This window comes from Bufo bufo, chromosome 10 (assembly GCF_905171765.1).
Source record: "Bufo bufo chromosome 10, aBufBuf1.1, whole genome shotgun sequence".
Lineage (NCBI taxonomy): Eukaryota > Metazoa > Chordata > Amphibia > Anura > Bufonidae > Bufo > Bufo bufo.
In genome coordinates this window covers 131,033,231-131,056,484 of record NC_053398.1, presented here as the reverse complement: position 1 = coordinate 131,056,484, position 23,254 = coordinate 131,033,231, and the positions used below count along the sequence as shown (strand labels likewise).

Genomic DNA, 23,254 nt, shown 5'->3' with positions numbered 1-23,254 from the left:
AACGATTCCTTTCACTGACTGCAAACAGTGATCTTTACAAAATAGGGAATTCAGGCAAAGTATATAAGAACATTGCATAAAATTACATTATACAATGATTTAAAGGCTATGTACACCTTTGGAGGCAATTTTTTTATGAATGCATTTTACTCCTTTTGGGCTAAAAGTCTTTTTTTCAATTGGTTTTTATTAAAATATTGAGCCGGTCTGTCTCAAAGGGTTAACTGTTTGTCTAGCTGTGTGACTGGTACATTTTTACTTTGTGCTGGTCATCTAATAACCTTATCTCTACTTTTCTAAGAGGTCATAAATGCTTATTTAAGCCACATTCTTTTCAGTAATAAGAACTGAGCTATAATGAGTGTTTATAATGTCAGAGAGCAGAGATAAGGAGCCCGTCAGCTCCCCAGATGACGGAGCAGAGAGAAAATTCAGATCCCTCTATTGGAGCATCTCAGACCTGTACAGTAAAAAGGGCTCCATATTTGTAATATAGACCAATTAAAAAAAAGATTTTTAGCTCAAAATGAGTACAATGCAATAATAAAAAAATGCCCCAAAGGTTTTCATAGCCTTAAAGATTTCCTCGCATGCAACCAGAAAATCCTTGGTGAGAACACTATAAGGCATGCAGAGGTGTAACTGGAGCTTCTAGGCACATTGCAAATCTTGTGGCCATCGCTCCCACGCCCATGTGCCATTGATAGAACTACTGTCCTCCTATGTGGAGATAAATGTCTCCAGTATTAGATGAGCTGAGCTGTAATACCAGACACAGCCTGTTGACAGGTGTGGCGCTGTTTATGGAGGAGAGCAGCCATGTTTCTCTAATCCTGGACGGCCCCTTTTATTCTCAGAATTGGGGCTTAACCCTTGTGCTGCCATCTCTCCTGGCAGGTACACACGTGAAGCTGGAGTCCGCTCGTTGGACAGGAGGTTAGGGGCTGTGTGCAGAGCGGTTGCTGTTAAAGTCGCTGAAGGGCAACACAGGCATGGAAAATCGGAGACCTCCGATGTGACGGACGTAGAGGGTGAGTCGTTTGCTCTGCCGATATTCTAGACATTTTTGCCGGATGGTGAAGCGGAGTGTTAACCCTGGACAATCCCTGGTGATGAGCCATCCAGGTCATTTTCTGATCCATTTAAGGATTGGACTTGTGCCTGACGTCAAGCTTGCTGACTGTCTCCAGTAACGACTATCTGCCCTGTAGATACAGTTTCTTACTCATTCCCGCTTGGCACATGAGCTCTGTTACTGATGACATGATGCACCACTGCCGTCTCCTGCTGATGACCCCACACTTGCTGACTGTCTCTCCAGTGTTGCCAAGAGATATTTCCTCATCCTGATTTTGCTTGCTCAGCCGCTTTCCTCATTCGCAGGTGCCATTTGGAGTGAATTTTCAGATTTACTGTGGTTATTTCCGGTCGGATTTGCCTGCTCCCCCCTCATTCAACGCTTAGTAGCACAAGGAATCACTGTCACCTTCCCAGAAAGGTTTAAAGGTTTTCCGGCGTTGCACTGACGCTTGTGAGTTCTCACCTCTCACCCTCCACGCAGCTGCACACCTGCCGGCCCCCCTGCTATGGTAATGCGTTCCCCAAATGTTAAAGGGGGGGGGGAGGGGTTGTTCTTACTTCCACCGTCCAGGGAAACACTTCTGTTCTCCTATAATGACTACACACCGCCGGCGACCATTACCACATTTGCGGAGAAGGCAACCACGCGTTTTATATATCGCAAATGTATAGGTGCCCATAGAGGTGGGGGGGGGGCAATAACCCCACCCATGGCATCCATATACTCTGACAATTTTGGCGCTGCCTCTTTAAGACTTCCTGCTGTTTGTGGATCTTCATGCTTTGAGTGTTTAACAGGTTTTCCACATTACTGAGGGGGGTCATGGATATTAAAGGGGTTTTCCACATAGCGTCGTGTGCGGTCACATCACTGGTGGACATGACACCGGTACCCAGAGGAGTAATCTCAGTCCCAATGCTAAATCTGAAACAGCGCCCGCACCTTTTGTGTGCCCTTCATTACCCTGTTGTCTTCTTATGTGGGGTCTTTGGCCCCCTCGGGCACCAGGGCCTCCTGGGTGCGACTGCTACCTCTGCAACCCTAAACATTGTGGCTGTGTGACTTTAAGAGAGGGGCACAGCGGGGATCTGGCATATATATTTTTAGTACGTGTATGACCGTATTTTATAGTGTTTTACTGAAGCTGCTCATTTTAGGTCTCACCCTGGAATCCCCCTTTAAGGTCGACTGGTTGTGTCTGGTATTGCATCTCTGCTAAATTGAAAGAAATGGAGCTCAGCTGCAATACCACATACAGTCTGTGGTCAGAGGTGGCGATGTTTTAGGAAGAATCCTGGGGCCATTTTCTGTACTTCTACCTGTATTTCAGCCCATCTGTCTGGAAATGACAGCAGCCGCTATTGTATGGGGCGTTTATGGGAGGCGGAGGTGAAATGGAAATCCTCGGTAGATGATTACTGACGTCCATGGCAGGAATGTGCACTGGGGCCCATGGACTTGCACATTTCAGTCTTCGGTGGCTGGCTCCCAGGTGCAGACGCTGTGTAGACACAATACAGGCCGGCTGCGCTCATTCCTCCGGATTCTGGCTTCGGATGGATCCAAATGAAACAAATCATTATGTGTGTAATCTGCCTCCCCCCGTGTGGGCTCCACCTGCTCCCGCTCAGCCGCCCGCTCCTAAGTGGAAGCACAAGGTTCAGCTCAATGTCTCATCGTAAAGATCGCAATTCTCATTCAGTCTGAAGTCAAAGCAAAAATGTTGCTTTTTAAAAAATTAAATGATAAAACAAAAAAAAAATATATATATTTATTTAAACTTTTTACAACTTTTCAATTTTTTTTCCAGTTTACAAAACCTCTATGCACCTGGTTAGGGAATTCTGGGACACCCCTCTAGTAGCCAGAGCGAGGGGGGGGGCTGCCAAGAATATCACTTGGAGGACCTGGCAAATCGCTGCCCATTGATTTCAATGGTGACTGCGTGTAATACTTCTTCTGACCTGTGGTGGTGCTGCAGGGAAATTGAACGCTTGCTTCCAGCTTCCTCTGAAGCTGATCACCGGTGGTCAAAGTGACGAAAGCGGTCATCAACTGTGATCATCCTTTTGTAGGTGGGACCCCAATAAAAAGGGGTTGATCAAAGTGGACTCCCCCTTTAAATTCTACTAATGTACTAATCCATCACCATGTTACCTCTAGATGCCAGGTTATCAGATGTCCCAAAATGTGTTTTGCGAGTCCGTGATCCCCCCCCTCACGCAATGGTTTTCTTAGATCAGTTAACCCTTTCATTCCTCCCTTCCGCCCTCCCCTCGTACAGGACCCCTTTCCATCTCGTGTCTACGACTTATCTTTTCCCGATTAGGCACTCATGACAACCTACAGGCTCTTCCAGTCTGACTTACCTTTCGGGCTTATCTAATTCAGAATCCATTAATGCGTCCCCGAGCGGACGTGCCACGATCTAGGTAATGGAGCTGGATCTCTGTGGCCGCACGCCTTTCACGTCATCCTCCATATAACGGGGGCTGCGGTGACGCCTGTGGACTATTGGGGGAGTAGGCGACGTACCTACGGGCATTTCTTATTGTTCCAGACTTGGTTTCTTAGTCATTGTCTGGAGTTACGGTGTCTGATTTATTCCCCCTTTAAGATGGTTGTCCGGTGACTCATCCTCCATTGTCTGGAGCTAATATTCTTATCCTAGATTTATACTGGAAAGTTTCTCCGGGAAAACATCCCATTACTTCAGCAAGAATATTCTGAGATTGTATAGCCCAGTCCCTAGTGGCTGCCGCTCTCCGTAAAGCCGCTTCACTACTGGTCCAGTTGATACCTTATGGTGGTGCTTGTGTTTATAAGCTCCTGGTGGGCCAGTGTTGTGGTTGGACCTTGTATTTTACAATCACTAGCGGCCTGCATTGCACAATGTAGAATGTCTTTCCTGGTGGGAAGTGTAAAAATTCAGTATAATCTTTGGGTGCTGAACCTTGTAAGCTACAGATCCCAGTCCCTGGTAGTTAGAAAGCTCCATAGTGACTCATTTAATACTTTTGGTGGTGTTTTATACAGTTTAGTCCATGGTGGGCCAGTGTACAATATGGTATATATGTACATTTCAGGATCTCTTGCATAGCGGACCAGAGTCCAGTACTTGGTGGCTAATAGGCTCCATAAATTCCGATCACCCATGTAATACTTTTCGTGGTGTTTTGTACAGCTTAGTCCCTGGTGGACCAGTGTAGAATACGTTTGGTATGTGTACATTTCAGGATCTCTTGCATAGCGGACCAGAGTCCAGTACCTGGTGGCTAATAGGCTCCATAAATTTCCGATCACTAGAGACTCGTGTAATACCTTTTGGTGGTGTTTTATACAGCTTAGTCCCTGGTGGACCAGTGTACAATGAAGAATTTATTCCCTGGTAGTAAGTACATTTAGTTCTGCGTCTGCTGCATGGTGGACCTTGTATAGTTCCTGATGGTTCGTGAGCTCCGTAAGGATGTCCCAGGTGGGCTAGTGTACAATTTACAATGTGTGTTCCATGATGGTAAGTGTATAATTCAGTCTCTGTTTCTTGTTGGACTCCAGTCCCTGGAGGCAGACTATCTTGATGGAGCCTGTTCGTTAGTGACCAGATTAATACAGTTTAGTCTCTTGTGGGACAGTTTACTATGAAGAATGTATTCCCCTGGTAGTCAGTGGATCAGTTGCTTGCCCGACCTTGTATCTTAAACAGCCCATAGTTCCTGGTGGTTGCTGCACTTAATAAGGACATCCACTAGTGAATTATGTCTTTAATTTGTGGTAATATTTTGTATAGTATTGTCCCTGGTGGGCCAGTGTACAATTAAGGTGGCTGATGAGATGGAGCCTGTTCATTTGTGACCAGATCACTACACCTTAGTCCCTGGTGGGCTAACATACAGCAAATAATTTATTCCCTGGTAGTAAGTATACAGTTCTGGATCTGTTGCTTGCCAGACCTTGTATTTTACAGCCCTTAATCCCTGATGGTTGAAGAGCTTTGATGATCCACGGTCATACTTCTTGGTAATTTTTTTAAAATACAGTATTGTCCCTGGTGGACTCGTGTACAATCTAGAATGTGTTCTGTGGCTGTGTGTGCACAGTTCAGGAACTGTTACTTGGTGGACCTTGTATTTTACAGAACCAGTTCTCCTGGTGGCCGATGAGCTCCATAGAGCTTGTTCGTTACTATCCAGTTTATTACAGCTTATTCCCTGGTGGGACAGTGTACAGTTCAGGATCAGTTGCATGGCGGCCTCTGTATCCCTTATGGCTTATGATCTCCATAAGGTGTATTAGCTAGTAACCTTTCATACTTGTCCCTGGTGGGCCACTGTACAATCCAGAATGTATTCCATAGCCCTAAGTTTATAATTTAGGATCTGTTCCATGGTGGACCTCACATTTAAAATAGCCTGGTCGCTGATAAGCTCCATAGAGCCTGTTCTTTATTAACTACTTCTTAGTCCCTGGTGGGACAGTGTACAGTTCTCCAGGATAGTGTCATCACCACAGTGCATGCGCAGCACCATCAGACTCTGTCCTTTGCCGGGATACACGGAGACATTTGCTCTTCGAGGCCTCCCCAGGTCCAGGCCCCATCACTGACACACAGGAGTGTCATGTTACCTTTGACCTTTCTAACTTTTTGGCATTGACGTTCCTCCGTCGTCTTCCTGGAACTGCAGGCTCTTCATTTCGTGGGCACAGCTTGAGCCAAAGCTCCTTGTGGCATTCTTCTTCACATCTCTTGCATTTCTGGCCCCCGGAGCTGGCACGCTGCTTAGGAAGGTGACGACAGCATGCAGCTTCCTATACGGCATCCAGCACCCGCTGAATAAATGGGCTTTCCGAAAATTAGAGCGTGGCGTTGACTGCTTTTTACATCTGCTCCGTTATGACCAGCGACTCCGGCTCAGCTGCATTGTTTGTTGGCATCTGAAGTAGTTTTAAATCCGTCTCATGCTGCACTGTCCCTCCACTGTGCTTTACACTGCAGCTCTGCTTGTCCCTGTTGGCTGCTGTGTATTGCCAACAGTCGCCAGATGGCAGAGATGCATTTGGGCATGCAGTGACAGGGCAAAGAGTTACATGGTAGAAGAAGCAGCAGCACAGAGTATTTCAGGAGAGAGGTGTAAGGACTGGGCTGCATCTGACAGGGGAAGGGATAGAGGCAAGAAGGAGGACACATAGTAGGGAGTAACATAGCAGACAGGGCAGGGCTCCCAGCAGCACAGAGGATTTGAGGAGAGGAGTGTGCTGATCTTTTGGAGCTTACAGACTGAGCGTTACATAGCAGAAGCGACAGAGTCCCAGCAGCACAAAGTATTTCAGGAGAGGAGTATGCTGATCCTGTGGAGGTCACAGGCTGAGAGTTACATAGCGGAAGTAGCAGAGTCCCAGCAGCACAGAGTATTTCAGGAGAGCAGTGTGCTGATCTTGAGGGGAGAGACCACAGTCTGAGAGTTACATAGCGGAAGGAGCAGGGTCCCCAGCAGCACAGATGATTTCAGGAGAGGAGTTTGCTAATCTTGAGGGAGGTCTGTCTGTGTTTCCTGTGTGAGACCATACCGAAGAACGTCCACAGCAGAGATGAGCATTGGATGACCGGGCGAGTGTGTCCATCATGGCGGCCATCGCTGGGTGCAGTGGGGCTGGAAGCATCCCAAAAAATCTCCAGCGTACTGGCCGATATCAGGTCGTCCTGTGAATGACAGATGTGCTTGGGTCCTTACATTACAGCTCCCACAGGTGCCGTCACCCAGCTTTATTTCACTGTCATCCAGCGCTTTACTTTGCAGCCCCCACAGGTGGCTCTTGGTGCTGTCACCCAGCTTTCCCAAGCTTCTGAATGGCAGATCTTCCCGGTCGTTATGTTCTGGCTCCCACTCAGCTGCAGGCGAGGAGGATGCGTCATCCACCTCTCTAAGGGCCAGTTCACACCACTGATTTTGAAAAACACGCTTAAAAATTAGCCTGTTTTTTATTTTATCTTTTTTTTTTTTTTTTTTTTTTTTTAGGGCGAAAATACATGTTTTTCTTTTTTTCTAAATCCACACAACTAGTCTATTTCTGCACCTAAGAAAATAGTAAACCGTACATGAGATTTGTCTGACCTCATAGCCTTCGCTGGTACTGAATTACACTGCGGAGCGCGGGTGGTCTTATTGCTTCAAGATGCGACAAAGGATAGGACCTGTCTTTTGCGGTGCCGAGGCATGGACCCAAAAGCCCATGGAAGCGCTTCATACCGTTTCTGTGGGCTTCGGATCCGTACCTCCGCAAAAGCTCGGACATGTCCTGTCTTTTGTTGTATCTTGTGGATCCCTGACCCATTCAGGTCAATACTCTTATGGTTCACAGGACGGGCACGGAGCCTTTACGGAGCGTGCATGAGCCCTAACCGGGAGACCTGTTCCCCCACCAAATTCCAGTGGAACGCCCTGACACCTCTGCCCTTCTTGTTGGGTTATTGCAGAGTTTTCAGTGTTGCACTGAGGGTTTTGTTCGGTTTATCATGCTGTTTTTTCACTGCAAGAGTTTTTGCAGTGTTTTTTTTTTTTTTTTTGCCACTGGCTCTTTCTGTCTTACTGTGTTTTTCAACCTTGTAGTGTTTTTAATAAAACATTTTTTTTTTTTCTCTTGTGTTGGAAACTTTTTTGTCTTTTTTTTTTTTCTTTTTTGGGGGATTTTTTCTTTTTTGCTCTCATTTCTGGGTTTTCGTTGCAGTGTGTATGTTCCTGTTGCTTGGCGATGTCCGGAATAACAGTAGGGTTAACGCTGGGCGTCTGGTTAGTCCTGGGTGATCCCCGCCACAGTTCTGGGTGGAGCGCCCTCTTTACATGTGTAAACATTCACCTGGGGATACGCCCTCCATTACTGCCGGTTGTGTCACCGGGCCCTCGCCTGACTCACCGCTTGCGCCATTTATTTACATGGAGTGGGTGCTAAAAATAGGGCATCTGGAGTTCTGCTTTTAGGTTCATTCACAACTGACACGTAAAGGAGGAGCACAAGAGCCGGGAAAGCTGAGTGACAACCAGTACGACTGCGGGTGCAGCAGCCAGCAGTTTTATAAAAACAGACACCCCCCCCCCCCCATATTTACTAGTCAGGAGCCTGGGAAAGCTGGGTAACATCCCACAGCAGAGCTGGAGGAAGGAATGATCATATCGATTGGCACCCAGCTTTCCTAGATGTAGATATAACTGAGAAACACTTATTGCAAATACTACAATAGTGTCTGAAAGAATGGAGCGTCCCTTTAAATACTGAAGGACGTCAGAGGGAATTCTAGACCATTGATGGGTTAAAGGAATCTTATTACAGTGCAACAAACCCCCAGCTGTGTGAGCAGGACAAGGTCATGATGAGCTTTCAGTCTCTGGATGTAAAAGAATGTTCGTATTGTCTGAAAGCAAGCAGAGATTTTGGAAATAGAAAGTGTTATGACTGCACCTGTCGGCTCCCATTGATGCTGTTGACGGAGACGCAGCTGTTCATTAATATGGAGCAAATCGGATCTGATAGAATCCAGCAGTAATTACAGCGTCTGCCCCAACCCCAGGGCTATTACAGAGGGGAGCAGGTGCCGGGGGCAAGAGCGGGGTCACCGAGGCCAGGACACTAAACTCATTACAGTCACTCTCAGGAGACCCCAGAAATCTATAACCCAACCAACTAATAACTGCTGCCTGTGCTTGTCCTGTCCCCCAGGTGTCGGCGGGTCATTGTCCTGTCCCCCAGGTGTCGGCGGGTCATTGTCCTGTCCCCCAGGTGTCGGCGGGTCATTGTCCTGTCCCCCAAGTGTCGGCGCCTCCTTGTCCTGTCCCCCCCAGGTGTCGGCGCCTCCTCCTTGTCCTGTCCCCCAAGTGTCAGCGTGCCCTTGTCCTGTCCCCCAAGTGTCAGCGTGCCCTTGTCCTGTCCCCCAAGTGTCAGCGTGCCCTTGTCCTGTCCCCCAAGTGTCGGCGGGTCATTGTCCTGTCCCCCAGGTGTCGGCGCGTCATTGTCCTGTCCCCCAGGTGTCGGCGCGTCATTGTCCTGTCCCCCCAGGTGTCGGCGCCTCCTTGCCCTGTCCCCCCCAGGTGTCGGCGCCTCCTTGTCCTGTCCCCCCCAGGTGTCGGCGCCTCCTTGTCCTGTCCCCCCCAGGTGTCGGCGCCTCCTTGTCCTGTCCCCCCCAGGTGTCGGCGCCTCCTTGTCCTGTCCCCCCCAGGTGTCGGCGCCTCCTTGTCCTGCCCCCCCCAGGTGTCGGCGCCTCCTTGTCCTGTCCCCCCCAGGTGTCGGCGCCTCCTTGTCCTGTCCCCCCCAGGTGTCGGCGCCTCCTTGTCCTGTCCCCCCCCAGGTGTCGGCGCCTCCTTGTCCTGTCCCCCCCAGGTGTCGGCGCCTCCTTGTCCTGTCCCCCCCCAGGTGTCGGCGCCTCCTTGTCCTGTCCCCCCCAGGTGTCGGCGCCTCCTTGTCCTGTCCCCCCCAGGTGTCGGCGCCTCCTTGTCCTGTCCCCCCCAGGTGTCGGCGCCTCCTTGTCCTGTCCCCCCCAGGTGTCGGCGCCTCCTTGTCCTGTCCCCCCCAGGTGTCGGCGCCTCCTTGTCCTGTCCCCCCCCGGTGTCGGCGCCTCCTTGTCCTGTCCCCCCCCAGGTGTCGGCGCCTCCTTGTCCTGTCCCCCCCCAGGTGTCGGCGCCTCCTTGTCCTGTCCCCCCCCCCATTGTGCCATGTTTGACCGTTATATATCCAGGAAACCTCTATTAATGTGGTAGTGGTGGTCCGCCCCTCCCCCGCGTAATAGCTGTGAAAATGGAGATTGTATTGCCTGAGGTCAGTGACCAGCCTTGCTCCTTACAGATGTGTCCCCGGCAATTCATCTCCATTTCATTTTTCTGTCGTGGAAAATTCTCTTCCTGAAATCTCTTGTGATTTTCTTTTGCTAGACCACAAGGCAAACCCCTCGGAAGACTCCAGACCCCGGGACGTCAGCGGCCCAGCAGACCTGTCCCTGCCCCCCGAGATGCCAATACTGATTGATCATCACGCATTAAGGGACATCCTGGGAGCTCCCATGTATGAGACAGAGGTAGGATGGGTGGTGATAATTCACTGCCTGCTACGTGTGTATCGCATGTAGATGTAGCAGAGCTGGATTTGTCACGTCATAGCTGCATTGCCTGTGCTATTGATGTAGATGTAGCAGAGCTGGATTTGTCACGTCATAGCTGCATTGCCTGTGCTATTGATGATGCTCTGATTATGCACAAGGTTTTTCTGCTGTGCTATGTATGAGATGAAAGAAAAATGACACAACACATTTAGCTCTGCTACATCTGTATCTACAATAAGTAAATTCTGTTAACTCACTACTGATCGGAGGGGCATTTCTAGTGGCTTTAGGGTGCGTTCACAGGTGCTGCGGATGGGGCTGCGCCGCCCTCACCCTGCTGCAGGATGGTCTCTCTATTGTTCTCTTTCTGTCTCTATTGCTCTCTGTCTATATTACTGTCTAAAGACCTCCATCTTTTGCTGTCTCTTCCCATCTCCAGCTGTTTCTGTTGCTTTCTATCGCTCTCTAGAGATATCTGTCTCTAGCGGGCTCTCTCACTCTTTTTCTATTGATCTGTCTCCGTTGCTTGCTCTCGATCGCTCACCATCTCTTTCTATCTCCATGACTTTTTTTCTATTGCTCTCTACATCTTTTGCTGTCTCGACCAGGCTCTTTCATTATCTCTCAAGCTCTCTGTCTCTCACTTATTTCCATCTCTGTCCCTCTCTCTATTTCAGTCTCTGTATTGATACCTCCAGTTGCCTCTACTGAGTTCTCTGTCTCTCTCTCCAGCACTCTGTGTCTCTCTCTCCCTCCAGCACTCTGTGTCTCTCTCTCCCTCCAGCACTCTGTGTCTCTCTCTCCCTCCAGCACTCTGTGTCTCTCTCTCCCTCCAGCACTCTGTGTCTCTCTCTCCCTCCAGCACTCTGTGTCTCTCTCTCCCTCCAGCACTCTGTGTCTCTCTCTCCCTCCAGCACTCTGTGTCTCTCTCTCCCTCCAGCACTCTGTGTCTCTCTCTCCCTCCAGCACTCTGTGTCTCTCTCTCCCTCCAGCACTCTGTGTCTCTCTCTCCCTCCAGCACTCTGTGTCTCTCTCTCCCTCCAGCACTCTGTGTCTCTCTCTCCCTCCAGCACTCTGTGTCTCTCTCTCCCTCCAGCACTCTGTGTCTCTCTCTCCCTCCAGCACTCTGTGTCTCTCTCTCCCTCCAGCACTCTGTGTCTCTCTCTCCCTCCAGCACTCTGTGTCTCTCTCTCCCTCCAGCACTCTGTGTCTCTCTCTCCCTCCAGCACTCTGTGTCTCTCTCTCTCTCTCCCTCCAGCACTCTGTGTCTCTCTCTCTCTCTCCCTCCAGCTCTCTGTGTCTCTCTCTCTCTCCCTCCAGCACTCTGTCTCTCTCTCTCCAGCACTGTCTCTCTCTCTCTCTGTAGCACTCTGTGTCTCTCTCTCTGTAGCACTGTCTCTCTCTAGCACTCTGTCTCTCACTGTCTCTCTAGCACTCTGTCTCTCTCTCTCTCCCTCCAGCACTCTGTGTCTCTCTCTCTCTCTCTCTCTCTCCAGCACTCTGTGTCTCTCTCTCTCTCTCCAGCACTCTGTGTCTCTCTCTCTCTCTCTCTCTCTCTCTCTCTCTCTAGCACTCTGTGTCTCTCTCTCTCTCTCTCCAGCACTCTGTGTCTCTCTCTCTCTCTCTCTCTCTCTCCAGCACTCTGTGTCTCTCTCTCTCTCTCTCTCTCTCCAGCACTCTGTGTGTCTCTCTCTCTCTCTCTCTCCAGCACTCTGTGTCTCTCTCTCTCTCCAGCACTCTGTGTCTCTCTCTCTCTCTCTCTCCAGCACTCTGTGTCTCTCTCTCTCTCTCTCTCTCTCTCCAGCACTCTGTGTCTCTCTCTCTCTCTCTCTCTCTCTCTCTCTCTCTCTCCAGCACTCTGTGTCTCTCTCTCTCTCCAGCACTGTCTCTCTCTGCCCAGCACTGTCTCTCTCTCTCTAGCACTCTGTCTCTCTCTCTAGCACTCTGTCTCTCTCTAGCACCCTGTCTCTCTCTCTAGCACCCTGTCTCTCTCTCTAGCACTCTGTCTCTCTCTAGCACTCTGTCTCTCTCTCTAGCACTCTGTCTCTCTCTCTAGCACTCTCTCTCTCTCTAGCACTCTGTCTCTCTCTCTCTCTCCAGCACTCTGTGTGTGTGTGTCTCTCTCTCTCTCCAGCACTCTGTGTCTCTCTCTCTCCAGCACTGTCTCTCTCTCTAGCACTCTGTCTCTCTCTCTCTAGCACTCTGTCTCTCTCTCTAGCACTCTGTCTCTCTCTCTAGCACTCTGTCTCTCTCTCTAGCACTCTGTCTCTCTCTCTAGCACTCTGTCTCTCTCTCTAGCACTCTGTCTCTCTCTCTAGCACTCTGTCTCTCTCTCTAGCACTCTGTCTCTCTCTCTAGCACTCTGTCTCTCTCTCTCTCTCTAGCACTCTGTCTCTCTCTCTCTAGCACTCTGTCTCTCTCTCTAGCACTCTGTCTCTCTCTCTCTAGCACTCTGTCTCTCTCTCTAGCACTCTGTCTCTCTCTAGCACCCTGTCTCTCTCTCTAGCACCCTGTCTCTCTCTCTAGCACTCTGTCTCTCTCTAGCACCCTGTCTCTCTCTCTAGCACCCTGTCTCTCTCTCTAGCACCCTGTCTCTCTCTCTAGCACTCTGTCTCTCTCTAGCACTCTGTCTCTCTCTAGCACTCTGTCTCTCTCTAGCACTCTGTCTCTCTCTAGCACTCTGTCTCTCTCTAGCACTCTGTCTCTCTCTAGCACTCTGTCTCTCTCTAGCACTCTGTCTCTCTCTAGCACTCTGTCTCTCTCTAGCACTCTGTCTCTCTCTAGCACTCTGTCTCTCTCTAGCACTCTGTGTCTCTCTCTAGCACTCTGTGTCTCTCTCTAGCACTCTGTGTCTCTCTCTAGCACTCTGTGTCTCTCTCTAGCACTCTGTCTCTCTCTCTCTCTAGCACTCTGTCTCTCTCTCTAGCACTCTGTCTCTCTCTCTCTCTAGCACTCTGTCTCTCTCTCTCTAGCACTCTGTCTCTCTCTCTAGCACTCTGTCTCTCTCTCTCTCTAGCACTCTGTCTCTCTCTCTCTAGCACTCTGTCTCTCTCTCTCTAGCACTCTGTCTCTCTCTCTCTAGCACTCTGTCTCTCTCTCTCTAGCACTCTGTCTCTCTCTCTAGCACTCTGTCTCTCTCTCTCTAGCACTCTGTCTCTCTCTCTCTAGCACTCTTTCTCTCTCTCTCTCTAGCACTCTTTCTCTCTCTCTCTAGCACTCTGTCTCTCTCTCTAGCACTCTGTCTCTCTCTCTAGCACTCTGTCTCTCTCTCTAGCACTCTGTCTCTCTCTCTAGCACTCTGTCTCTCTCTCTCTAGCACTCTGTCTCTCTCTCTCTAGCACTCTGTCTCTCTCTCTAGCACTCTGTCTCTCTCTAGCACCCTGTCTCTCTCTCTAGCACCCTGTCTCTCTCTCTAGCACCCTGTCTCTCTCTCTAGCACCCTGTCTCTCTCTAGCACCCTGTCTCTCTCTCTAGCACTCTGTCTCTCTCTCTCTAGCACTCTGTCTCTCTCTCTAGCACTCTGTCTCTCTCTAGCACTCTGTCTCTCTCTAGCACTCTGTCTCTCTCTCTAGCACTCTGTCTCTCTCTCTAGCACTCTGTCTCTCTCTCTAGCACTCTGTCTCTCTCTCTAGCACTCTGTCTCTCTCTCTAGCACTCTGTCTCTCTCTAGCACTCTGTCTCTCTCTAGCACTCTGTCTCTCTCTAGCACTCTGTCTCTCTCTAGCACTCTGTCTCTCTCTAGCACTCTCTCTCTCTAGCACTCTCTCTCTCTAGCACTCTCTCTCTCTAGCACTCTGTCTCTCTCTAGCACTCTGTCTCTCTCTAGCACTCTGTCTCTCTCTAGCACTCTGTCTCTCTCTAGCACTCTGTCTCTCTCTAGCACTCTGTCTCTCTCTAGCACTCTGTCTCTCTCTAGCACTCTGTCTCTCTCTAGCACTCTGTCTCTCTCTAGCACTCTGTCTCTCTCTAGCACTCTGTCTCTCTCTAGCACTCTGTCTCTCTCTAGCACTCTGTCTCTCTCTAGCACTCTGTCTCTCTCTAGCACTCTGTCTCTCTCTAGCACTCTGTCTCTCTCTAGCACTCTGTCTCTCTCTAGCACTCTGTCTCTCTCTAGCACTCTGTCTCTCTCTAGCACTCTGTCTCTCTCTAGCACTCTGTCTCTGTCTCTCTCTAGCACTCTGTCTCTGTCTCTCTCTAGCACTCTGTCTCTCTCTCTCTCTAGCACTCTGTCTCTCTCTCTCTCTAGCACTCTGTCTCTCTCTCTCTCTAGCACTCTGTGTCTCTCTCTCTCTCTAGCACTCTGTGTCTCTCTCTCTCTCTAGCACTCTGTCTCTCTCTCTCTCTAGCACTCTGTGTCTCTCTCTCTCTAGCACTCTGTCTCTCTCTCTCTCTAGCACTCTGTGTCTCTCTCTCTCTAGCACTCTGTGTCTCTCTCTCTCTAGCACTCTGTGTCTCTCTCTCTCTAGCACTCTGTGTCTCTCTCTCTCTAGCACTCTGTGTCTCTCTCTCTAGCACTCTGTCTAATAGAGGTGAATATTTTATTTTTACGTAGTTATATCACTGAAAAAGTCATTTCAAGGGGTTGTCCCATCTATGGCTACTTTCACACTGGCGTTTCTGGGTCCGCTTGTGAGATCTGTTTCAGGGCTCTCACAAGCGGCCCAAAACTGATCAGTTTTGCCCCAATGCATTCTGAATGGATAAGGATCCGCTCAGTTTGCCTCCGTTCAGCCTCCATTCCGCTCTGGAGGCTGACACCAAAACGCTGCTTGCAAAAAAAAACAAAAAAACCCCCAACATTTTGTCACTGAGGAATATTTAGCCCATCCCCCATTTCGGCAAACCACGCCCCTTTTCCACGAGCCACGCCCCTTGGTGGACACAGCGTAAAAAGTTTAGAAAACTGTGTAAAATAGTTAGTAAATGTGATGGAAAGCATGCACGCCAGTTTTGTTGAGCGAAATGCACCAAAAAAGTGTCCCATTTTCAGTAGTAAATAGAGTAAAATAGGCGCCGAGTTTAATAGATTTTCATCATAAGTGCATTAAAATTCCGGGGTGCCTGTACGACCATCACATCATGATGTAAGTGAGAGCGGCATGCGGATGCGATGGGTGGCAGGTCGGGATCTGTAGTTCTATCGCAGTAGGATGATGGCTCGGTGATCTATCCTAGCCGGTTTCCATGTAGCCAGGTTTACATTCTGCCGGCTGTGTCCACCATTTCCCTATTGACTTTAATGGGCACATTTGTGACTTAGAGGGGTTTGCACTGATGAAGACCTGTGGTCCTTCGTTTTGGGCATTGGTGAGGATCTGACGGCCAATCAATGCACAATATGTGTCCGGAAAGAGGAGGTGATATTCTGGGCGTTTCTCCACCTCACTCGCCTTCCTGTGAGAGGACGCGTTTCGCCTTTTCTCTTCTAGCTGGTTACAAAGTGTATAAGAATCTGCGTTTTAAGGGGCTAGGAATATTTGCAGAAAGTGTTTAGTGCAGGACAATTAGGAACTGTGAGAAGGGTGCCATAGCCGGTATATTGACGACGTTCTTTTCTTCTCATTGCATGTTCTCAGGTATTTGAGAGACTGAACCAGCCAGGCGTTGCCATCGGATTGGCCTGGACCCCTCTTGGAGGGGAGATCATGTTTGTGGAGGCCAGTCGTATGGATGGAGAAGGGCAGTTGACGCTGACTGGCCAACTGGGAGATGTCATGAAAGAATCGGCGCACCTGGCGATCAGCTGGCTGCGCAGCAACGCAAAGAAATTTCAGCTGACCAATGGTAAACAGTAACAGATGACTTCATATCGCGTGATGTAGATAAATGCCACAGCCATACTGTACACATTGTACTGTCCACCTGCTGTTCAGCCTGGTTCATGGGGCGGTAGTTTTAGTAATGTGTACACAGCACAATGCAGCATCCATAGAACCAAACCAGCGCTGGATTATCAAGTATTCAGGATTATAGGACCGCTATAGAACCTAGAGGAAGACATGGAGCCCAGAACAGAATGTTATCCTGATCTTCCTGCAGGTTCTTTTCCTTTACAAGTGACATTTATAGATTTATCTATCCGTCCAGTAATCCAGAATATTCTCTGAAGATTGGTAAATAATGAGATGGAGATTATTGGTGTCAACTCATGTCCACTTGAGGAGGTTGCTTTAGGAAGTAAGTGACATCACTATGGCGAGAGAGATGTTGTGCCTTAATGCTCAGTTGTAATTTCTCATTGTTAAAAGGAGACCATGATAAACTGCTGCCAGCACTAAGTGGGGCTTTAATTATCAGGAGTAGTGTGAACATGAAGTTTTTATTCTGCCAGGTTCTGCTCCTGCAAGTGTCCTGAAGGCAGAGATTCGCAGCCCCTCCCCTCAGCTCTAAGTGACAACTGTAGCATCCAATCAGGAGACCACTATAGCACCGCATAAAACCTTCATATTCGCTCTACTCCTGATAAAAGCTCCACAAAAGGTATATTTGTCCTGCTCTCCAATTCCTACCGACTGCTGGCAGAGTGCCTTTAAGTAATTTCTCCAGTGAGTAGGCACAATAAAGACCTCTCCTGATTTCTGTTTTAGTAAACACTTGTATTCAACCATCCTGGAGCATCTCTTTTTAATAATCGAATGTTGATGTTCCTCTGTTATTTTTTCAGGAACATTAATAAATAGGCAATTAATTGTTAAATTTATTAAACTGGCAGTTTAGTAATACATTTCCTCTAGGAATAACAGAGGTACGGCACAATGGAGTTATAAGGAAAGATACTCCAGAAGTGTTTTTTGATGGGGAGTACAAGTATTTACTAAAATAGACAATTCAGGAGAGGTTGCCTTTAAACCCTGGCTTCCAAAACAGGGCCATAAAGTGAACAGAGAGCACACAGCGCAAGCGCAGCATTCATTCACTGCTATGAGACATCTGAAAATAGCCGAGCGAGCGTGCTCAGGTATTTTCAGAAGTCCCATAGCAGTGAATAGAGGTACGCCAGGCACGTGCAATGTGCTTACGGTTCTCTTCTGAGCCCTGTTCTGGAGATAGGTGCGGGTCCCACCTCTGGGACCTGCTCCTACCTAAGGCTGAGTTCACACGGGCGAGTATTCCGCGCGGGTGCAATGCGGGAGGTGAACGCATTGCACCCGCACTCAATCTGGACCCATTCATTTCTATGGGGCTGTGATTTTCACGCATCACTTATGCGTTGCGTGAAAATCGCAGCATGCTCTATATTGTGCGTTTTCCACGCAACGCAGGCCCCATAGAAGTAAATGGGGCTGCGCGAAAATCGCAAGCATCCGCAAGAAAGTGCGGATGCGGTGCGATTTTCACGCACGGTTGCTAGGAGACGATCGGGATGGAGACCCGATCATTATTATTTTCCCTTATAACATGGTACAAAATAATAGCATTCTGAATACAGAATGCATAGTACAAAAGCGCTGGAGGGGTTAAAACAAAAAAATTAAACTCACCTTAATCCACTTGCTTACGCAGCCCGGCATCTCTTCTGTCTTCATCTTAGCTGTGCACAGGAAAAGGACCTGTGGTGACGTCACTCCGGTCATCACATGATCCATCACCATGGTAAAAGATCATGTGACAGACCATGTGATGACCGGAGTGACGTCACCACAGGTCCTTTTCCTGCACACAGCTAAGATGAAGACCGAAGAGATGCCGGGCTGCGTAAGCAAGTGGATTAAGGTGAGTTAAATTTTTTTGTTTTAACCCCTCCAGCGCTTTTGTACTATGCATTCTGTATTCAGAATGCTATTATTTTCCCTTATAACCATGTTATAAGGGGAAATAATACAATCTACAGAACACGGATCCCAAGCCCGAACTTCTGTGAAGTTTGGGTACCAAACATGCCGATTTTTCTCAAGCGCGTGCAAAACGCATTACAATGTTTTGCACTCACGCGGAAAAATCGCGCATGTTCCCGCAACGCACCCTCACCTTTTCCCGCAACGCCCGTGTGAACTCAGCCTAACATTTGCAATAAATGTCCTCTATATCCCAGATGGGACAACCCTTTGAAATGACTTTTTCAGTGATATAACTACGTAAAAATAAAATATTCACCTCTATTAGTGGCATGCAAGCTGTGGCGAAACTACAACTCTCAGTATCCTCTGAGAGCGGCAGTGTTTCATCAGAGGCTGCAGACCTATATTGTAAGGCATGTGACTTGTATATTTGGGCTATGGAGTAGTCCTAGGGGAGACGTGTTGCTCAGCTGTCGTCTCCTCTCTCCTCCAGCATCGGGCACCTTTGATCTACTTGACAGCACCGACATTCATCTGCACTTCCCAGCTGGAGCCGTCACAAAGGACGGACCGTCGGCTGGAGTCGCCATAGTAACCTGCCTCGCTTCGCTCTTCAGCGGCCGGCTGGTGTGCTCGGACGTTGCGATGACCGGAGAGATCACCTTGCGAGGCCTGGTGCTTCCTGTAAGTAACACCGTTTATATTCGCAGGCTATTGCTGCTCTGCTTTCATCACATCCTCTTTGAGTAGTTTGTTCTTGCCCTTTAGGAGGTGACATTGTGGCCCCAGATCACCTGTTTTCCTTTGCACAACCACTAGGGGGAGCTCACTGCTTAGGAATTATACTCTGAACTAGATAAAACCGTATACAAATAGCTCCCCTTAGTGGTGACTGCAGGTAGCTGTAAATGGATCGTGGAACGCTATGGCTGTAACAGAAAGCAAGGCTACAGTCACACCTCCATATTAACAGCCTTTATACAAAAGTTTAAAGGGACTCTGTCACCACTTTCTAACCCCCCCTTTTCAAAGTATTGTTATCTGCATGGCGCCCCTGTGATTATAAATGTGTTGTTAGAAGTTAAATTCGCCGTCTCCTTTTGATAAAAAGAGCTTTTATCTAACCTGTCAATCTTCTTGATAAGGTGCCCAGGGCGTTTCTTTTCGTCTCAATCTGCCGCCCGCCGCCGCCACCGTTGGTGCCCAGCTCCTCCCCTCATGCTTTCAGCGCCGCCTGAATGTAATCAAATACGCCTCCGGCTCTCTCTCAGTGCCCCCTCCTCCTTTTCAAAGATCCCGCGCGTGCGCACAGGGCTGTGCCTGATGCGCCCGTGCGGACATTTACAATCAGCCTCATTGAGCGAAGTGCGCATGCGCGCACTTCGCTCAACCTCCTCATCAGACGAGCACTGCAGCCGGCTGGCTGCAGTGCTCGTCTGATGAGGAGGTTGAGCGAAGTGCGCGCATGCGCACTTCGCTCAATGAGGCTGATTGTAAATGTCCGCACGGGCGCATCAGGCACAGCCCTGTGCGCACGCGCGGGATCTTTGAAAAGGAGGAGGGGGCACTGAGAGAGAGCCGGAGGCGTATTTGATTACATTCAGGCGGCGCTGAAAGCATGAGGGGAGGAGCTGGGCACCAACGGTGGCGGCGGCGGGCGGCAGATTGAGACGAAAAGAAACGCCCTGGGCACCTTATCAAGAAGATTGACAGGTTAGATAAAAGCTCTTTTTATCAAAAGGAGACGGCGAATTTAACTTCTAACAACACATTTATAATCACAGGGGCGCCATGCAGATAACAATACTTTGAAAAGGGGGGGTTAGAAAGTGGTGACAGAGTCCCTTTAAAGCCCCGGCGGACATGTGTTGTAGCTATAGTTGCTTTTTCTCATTTTGATCCTCTCTCATGTAGGTTGGAGGCATCAAAGACAAGGTTCTAGCGGCTCATAGGGCCAAGCTGAAGCGCGTGATCCTCCCCCAGAGGAATGAAAAGGATCTGGAAGAGATCCCCTCGAACGTGAGGCGGGATCTGACTTTTATCTTTGCAGGATCTCTGGAGGATGTTCTGAATGCAGCATTTGATGGGGGGTTTTTCCGTAAGAGGGGACAGGAGCTTCTCAACAGCAAACTATGAAAAGACTATTCCTCCCACTTACAAGCATGTCAGGACCCCTTAAAGGCACACGTATAATTTTTCTGAAGGGTTAAATTACTGGGACCTCAGAACCAGGAGGTGTATACTGTGCCTGGCATCCAGCTGGAAAGGACACTGAAGGGTAAAGTCCTTTGTGTTAGCTTCTCTCAGCCAATCAGCATTGCTAACAGGAGTCTTTTCCAGCTGGATGCCAGGCATAGTATACACCTCCTGGTTCACACCCATTATTTTAACTCTTTATTATAATTTTCTGGATATCCTTGCTTACCTTTTTTTTTTGGTGACTCAAGAGGTACAGTCCCTACCTCCCTCCCTCATGGCCTATACTGCACCTTACTGATGGAAATAAATAAAATAATCCCAAAGCACACGTTAACGATCATCTGATAATTTACATTGGCTGTTAGTGCTGGATAGATAATTATATGGATTTCAAATAAACACTCGTACATACAATCTGGCCAACGATGGACACTGCTCGTATCCTATTCATAAAGGTATGTACTTTCTCGCAGTGTTCATGATCCCTGTTTGCTGTCATTGAATGGGAACATTCATTATTTACAGCCAGAGGCTGAAAAAAAAAACATTCTGATCATGTTCCACAAATGTGCAGCTTGTTTAGCAGACCTAACTCGGACACACTGATGAGCGGCGCACCATACAACGAATCCGATTTATTACAGTAATGAGAGAAATGGATTTTCTCGCTTTATCTTCATTATAGAAATGATGATTATATGGGGGGGGCAGTAAGTAAATGTTTAATCCACCATGAAAAAGACTATTTGTTTTGTTGATCCAATAGTCACTAATTTTTCTACAAAACAGGCGTGCACCTAAATTTGTGATTTTGAGCCATAATAGTGGTGCAAGCTATATAATTTCCCTCTGTTAACACAGTGGGGGTTATTTATTAAAGCTTGACTGTAGCAGGAGAGCAAAATGAATGGGACAGGACTATCCGTTTTTTCCAGAACATACCATTAGGCTCAGACTTTGCTCCCATAATGAAGAAGCGGACGCCTGTTCAGCGGCCATCAAAGCAAATTAACCTGAAAGTGGAATACGGAGTGCACAGCGCCAGTAAGCTGCTGTGTTTAAACAAGCCCTTCCTTTGATTATCATACATGAAACGGTAACGCCGCCCAGGAAGGCTTTGAAATTATAAGTGGGTAGAAAGTTCTTGGGCTGCTGTGTTCTCGTCATTGTGCCGGCCATTATCGAAATTAGCAGGTGAAATAATAAAGCTAAATAGAGGTAGAAAACAGGGAGCAGGTTTGGGCTGGGAGCGGTGCCATATCCATGGGTCAGGGTTCACTTTCCACGAATTACACCCAGGGATGGCTGACCTCCAGCTGTGCTGAAACTAGGACTCCCAGCATGCTCCACGAACATCCAAGCAAGTGTACATCTGGGTAGTTGGCGTGCTGGAGGTTAGCCATCACAGGTCAATGGGTATCGTACCCGAGATCATCAGGAGACCCATAACATAACGCACGTGTGCATTGTTTTGCAGGGTTGACACGCCGCATATAAAACAAGCACTAACCTAACAAAATCCGTGTCCTTTGTGTACCACGAGCCACCGACATGCATGCTTGAAGTGGATTTCACTGCATTTCTCCTCCAAAATCCACAGGTAGATTGTATTGCAAATTTACTCCAGGTTTCACGTTTTGCAGCGCACAAAACGGTCACTCTGTGAATTTTTAGGTCAGTTTATGTGGAAAAGTTTACACATGTGATTGACTTCGCTGGTACTGTATTACGCTGCGCAGGTGCTGACACTGGGGTTACACTACATCACACCTGATAGTGACTGTGGTCCAGTCCTGACATTTGCAACGTTGCACCGACTACAAGCCTTAAGGAGACATGGCTGCTTTCTTCCAAAAACAGCAAGTCATGATGCCGATCCCGAGTTATGATTGGTGTCACGTCTTTAATCCAGAGCCGACGGCGCAATTACTCCTTCCACGTTCCTATGGGGGGGGGTTGAGTATTTCCACCAAAAGGTTAGAAAGGACCCCTGTAGTCTTCAAGAGGTAGGTATGATCGTATAGGGCAGGGATTGGCAACCGCTGGCACTCTATATGTTCTGGAACTACAACTCCCTTGTATGGAAGTTACAAGAACAGCAAAGCAAGTGTGCATGCTGGGAGTTGTAGTTTGACAGCAGCTGGAGTGCAGAAGGTTGCTGATCCCTCGCATAGTGTAAAGTACTAATGTCTAACCAGCAGCGTGTACGGTGGTGGAATAATACACTCAGGAAGGTCTCGCTTCCTCCGTCCCGTGAGGGTGGGACAAGGGGCGAGGTGCACAAACCTATAGATAAAAATCATCACGGGAAGAAGCAGTTTGTCTGACCTTACATTGTACCGGGGCACAGCATGTAGCATTTTTGGCATGCTTTGAATGTTTTTTTTCCACCATTTTCTATCCTTCCTGTGTACTGTGGAAACAGAAGCAAGAATTAGGCTTCACTCTCTGACACTATAGGGCCCGACTGCTCTGCGCGATCAGCGTAATCCAGGACCCCTGAATACCACACCATACTTTCTGTAACCGCGGGTCTTATAGTACAGTCACACCCACAGCTGCATTCACAATTGTGCAAGCATGCCCTGCTTGTTCAGATCATCATACATATAGAAACATTACAGCATAGAAGTGGCTAGAGCAGGGGTAGGCAACCTCCGGCTCTCCAGCTGTTGTGAAACTACAACTCCCAGCATGCATACTTGCTCTGCTCAGACCTCCCATAGAAATGAATGGAGCATGCTGGGAATTGTAGTTTCACAACAGCTGGAGTGCCGAAGGCTGCTGACCCCTGGGCTAGAGCATTCTCTTTTAGAAGCAGCCAGTCAATAGTCGGCAGAAGATCCCACGTAGTGGAGTCTGCTGGCTCAGACACTGGGGATATCGGAATGGGGGATTTTTTTAGGGTAAGGTTTAGACCAATTTGATTTTCTATAATATATGACTGCTTCGTCCACGCTGTGGTTCCTGGCACTGCTGTACAGCAGCTTAGCCCCCCTTTCACTTGCATGAGCTGAGTAGCAGTACCCCAGCACGACCACTACACCGTGCTCAGACAGTCATTGCCAGCAGATCGGTGGGAGTGTGGGGTGTCTGACCAGAGAGCTCTTTAAA

At 48.6% G+C, this 23,254-nt stretch overlaps 1 protein-coding gene across 1 annotated transcript in view; it reads left to right on the top strand.

The window, feature by feature from the left end:
- LONP2 (lon peptidase 2, peroxisomal) overlaps nucleotides 1–20,468 on the top strand; it is a 55,176-nt gene extending 34,708 nt beyond the window's left edge. The window contains exons 11-15 of the mRNA XM_040409794.1: nucleotides 898–1,031; nucleotides 9,997–10,139; nucleotides 15,740–15,947; nucleotides 18,435–18,625; nucleotides 19,856–20,468. Of these exons, the coding sequence (XP_040265728.1) occupies nucleotides 898–1,031; nucleotides 9,997–10,139; nucleotides 15,740–15,947; nucleotides 18,435–18,625; nucleotides 19,856–20,077 (898 nt within the window). The 3' untranslated portion in view covers nucleotides 20,078–20,468. The remainder of the gene's footprint in view (nucleotides 1–897; nucleotides 1,032–9,996; nucleotides 10,140–15,739; nucleotides 15,948–18,434; nucleotides 18,626–19,855) is intronic.
- Nucleotides 20,469–23,254: the final 2,786 nt, after the last annotated feature.